The sequence below is a fragment of the Cystoisospora suis genome, assembly GCF_002600585.1.
Source record: "Cystoisospora suis strain Wien I chromosome Unknown contig_9018, whole genome shotgun sequence".
Classification (NCBI taxonomy): Eukaryota; Apicomplexa; class Conoidasida; order Eucoccidiorida; family Sarcocystidae; genus Cystoisospora; species Cystoisospora suis.
In genome coordinates, this window is record NW_027161796.1 from 1 (window position 1) to 3796 (window position 3796).

The 3796-nt window shown below is 42.6% G+C and overlaps 1 protein-coding gene across 1 annotated transcript; it reads left to right on the forward strand.

Annotated features, from left to right (window-relative positions):
- Window positions 1-862: 862 nt before the first annotated feature.
- On the forward strand, window positions 863-3248 carry CSUI_010955 (tranport-associated late exocytosis; the record flags this gene model as incomplete). Its single annotated transcript, XM_068071056.1, has 2 exons — window positions 863-959; window positions 1822-3248. A coding segment is annotated over exon 2 (1236 nt), but the record flags the coding sequence as incomplete, so codon positions are not given.
- Window positions 3249-3796: the final 548 nt, after the last annotated feature.

The window sequence follows — 3796 nt, forward strand, 5'->3', positions numbered from 1 at the left end:
TAATCAGCATAAAGAGTATAGAAATATGAATGTCTACGTGTCTAGGTGTGTAGACTTCAATAGATGAATCGAGGAGTAGAGGGTCCCTCATACCTTCTTTGATATGCAAGAGATAGATAGATTAAAGATAGATCAAAGATAGATCAGTGTATATGAAGCACAGTCATAAAATTCGTCTTTTCATGTCTTAAATCTCGCTTGGGCTTCTCATGGATCAGAAGATAGATAGATAGATAGAAGACTGTTTCTTGATGGATAGGTCGATACATAGATCGATACATCGACGGAGAAATAGATAGATTCAAACTAGATAGATAAGGAGACAGCTTAAGGATAGATAGACTAAAGATAGATAGATAGATAGACTAAGGGATAGAGAGGGAAAGGATCACTAGATAGATCAGATAGCTGGAGGTCAGATCGATGGATAGATAGATAGAGAGATAGATAGATAGATAGGTAGCATGTAGATCAAGATAGAGATAGAGACATTGCCTTAGGTTGGAGCTGTATATACACCGCGTTTTTGCATGTTTGTTCTTTGCCTTTTCGTTTCTGTTTTATTCTCTTTCTTCTCTCCTCTTTCTTCTTGAGTGACAGAGGGGTGGAGGGGGGCATACACGCTTGCGGTGTGTCATGACGATATCCTTTGCCTCTACTTGTTTTGCTTCTCTTCTCTTCTCTTCTCTCTTGTTGCCTTTGATCTTCCGCGATTGACAAGCACTGATCAGTCTCATGAGAAAGAAATCTTCATTTATTCATTCATTCATTCTTTCTTTCTTTTCTCCCCTGTTTCCTTCGCCTCTTCTTTCTTTTCTTTTCATTTCTTCTTTTTCTTCCTGTTGGTATATCTTTCCTGTAGCGGATACGTATTCCATCGAGACCGCCTCTCTTGAGAGGTGGGCTGAACCCTCTGCCTGGGGCTTCTTCTTCTTCATCTGCGACGGCCAGCAGTGCAGGTAAGAAAGCATGTATAGAGAGGTTGAGGTGTATGTACACCCCAGGGAGAAGGAACTGGAGACGCGTGAAGAGAAGAAAGAGGAAAGAGGGGGGTGGAGACAACAATGAATGGATGAAAGTTCAGGACAAGAAGAGATCGAAAGAATCTGTAAAAAGAATAAAAAGATGAATGACTCGTGAATCTACTCGACGGATGATGCAAAAGAAGAAGAAGAGTCTCTGAGTCTGTGGCTCTTCTCTTCTCTCGGTTTCATAAAGAAACAGACTTCTTGAAGAAGTATGAAGGACACCTCGAGATGATAGGTAGACGTACCTATACAGATCGATATGCATATCTAGTCTCTCTATCTCCCTATATGCATGGATGTGTATACGCATGAAGAGAGAGAGACGATCTCTGCAATAATTATGTAAAGAGAGAGATGCCTCATAACTGAGAAAGAGATGGCGAGATAGAGAGATAGATCAACAGTAGGTAGAGGGAGCTTCATGATGAGTTGAGAGAGAGACAGAGAGGTCAAAGATAGATAGATAGATAGATCAAAGAAAGGTAGCTGGTGTATCGATAGGTATAGATAGAGATGTCTAGAGGATGTATAGGGATATCCTTCATGCTTCTTGGCGTCCCCTCATCGACCTTGGTTCTCAAGACACACACAATACTTTCATCTCTCTCTCTCTTTCTTTTCTTTTCTTTTCTGTCTCTCTCTTTCTCGCTGTCTTCTCTCGTCTCTCTCTCTCTTCCCCTGGTTCCTCCTCCATTGATTTGCCTCCTCTCCTTTTCTTCTTTCTCTGCTATCTCTTTCCTTCATTCATTCTTCTTTCTTTCTTTCTTTCTTTCTTTCGTTTATACTTCTCTAGTGGCTGTGGTCGTCAATCCAACAAGCCACACCCATCGGAAGCAGTTACCCCTCCCTTCTTCTTCATCTTCCTCTTCTTCTCATCTTTCTCCTTCTTCTCCTCTTCCTCCTTCTTCTCATCTTTCTGCTTCTTCTCCTCTTCCTCCTGCCTCTTCTTCTTCTTCTCATTATGGGGGTCAGCGAGACTTGGAGATGGGTAGGGAGTACGGAGGGGGTTTAGTCCCTTATGGATTTCTAGGTCTTCCTCATCTCTATACTATTATGTTAACATGTGTCGATCGTCGTATCGTCGATCAGAAGAAATTTGCCGAGAGTTTCGTCGATTTACATGAGCAATATTGTACTGTATGTACACCTGGACGCATGCATCAGATAGCTCTCTTAAGAGAAGATCAGAAACGTCACATCCAGGAGGGAAGAAGAAAAGGGAAGACGAAACCTACAAGCTTAGATGACTCTGCGGTAATTCTCTATCAAAGAGAAGCTAGGCGAGGTTATGGCCGAAGAGATAGAAATGAAGGAAAAGAAGAACAAGATGAAAGTCGAGCGAAAGGAGGAAGAAGAAGAAAGCACCCCCTTAGACCATCTCTCCTTCTATCCCGCAACGGGAAAGATCATGCGGTATTCTCCAAGAGAAGAGAGAAAGAAAGAAAAGAGGGACATGCAGTCGTAGTAGACAGTGAGAAAGAGAAACGTGGGTCTTCTTCTCCCCAGAGGAGAGAGGGTCATGATGAGCCTACTGAAGAAGAAGAAGAAGGGAGAGATGTCTCTTCATTGAAGAAGATTTCGAAGAAGAGAAGATTTTGGAGAAGAGCGTCGATTGGCGAGGGAGACGTCCATCGTTCTTATCGTGGAAAGGAAAGTAGTGAAGAAGAAGAGAAAGGGCGAGAAGACATCGACCAACAAGATCGAAGGTCTGGCTCTCCATTTCTTCGAAGAGATCTTGGTAATACGCCTGTCCCTCTAGGAAGTGGAAGACGTCTTAAGAAGTCTTCGTCCGATCCAGAAGATCTCTGTACAGCAGGCCTCGCCCCGGGAGGAGGAAGAAGAAGAAGATCAGCATCGAGAGATGTCGATGTTGAAGAGGGGGACCTAGGGAGTCTTAGCTCAACAAGCATAGGAACAGAGGGAGGGGGGGGGAGAAAGAGAGAAGATTTCACAAGGCAAGCTGGGAAAGGAGAAAGAGGAAAGACTTCTCATCTAGCCAGGAAGCAAAGATATCTTCACGAAGAAGATGAAGATGAAGAAGATGATAGATCAACGCATGCGTCATTTGTCGTTAGCGGGAAAGGGAGGAGAGGTTCAGGATACGGAGAAGGAGAGAAGGTCTTCCATTCTTTCTCTCATTGGAGAAGAGAAGAAGAAGAAGGAGGAGGGTGTTCATGTGTCTTAAGTGTTCGATTAGTGATGGATATCGATGAAAGAACATGGTACGTCAAGTAAAGTCTCAGTCATCATGAAAGAGAGCAAGAAAGAGAAGATAAAGGGAAGATGCCAATAGGGAAGATGATAAGCCGGGAACGCAGGGGGGTGGGGACAGAGAGATAGGTTGATTGACTAAGGATAGATAAATAGATCAAAGATCGATAGACGGAGTAGTGATTCATACATAGATAGACTATAGATTGATAGAGACATAGATAGAGGACAGAAGGGTAGATCATCGATAGACTTCTGTTTACGGGGTGGGGTGGCTTATCTTCTCTTATATATGCTGTACCGTTCGTCGTTCAGTTCTATCGAAGCTCTGTGTAGATAGGTGTATCATTCATACATACATATATACATACCTATATACAGCTATATATATATATATATATATATATGTCTATATCCATATATGTATATATGTCCGTATAGCTCTCTAATAGATTTCTGAGGAGTGTGTGAGGTATCGCGGTCCCCCTTGTCTTTCCATTGTTTCGATATTTCTTTCCTCGAAGGACTCGATTCGTCTCCTTCCTTTCTCTTCATCT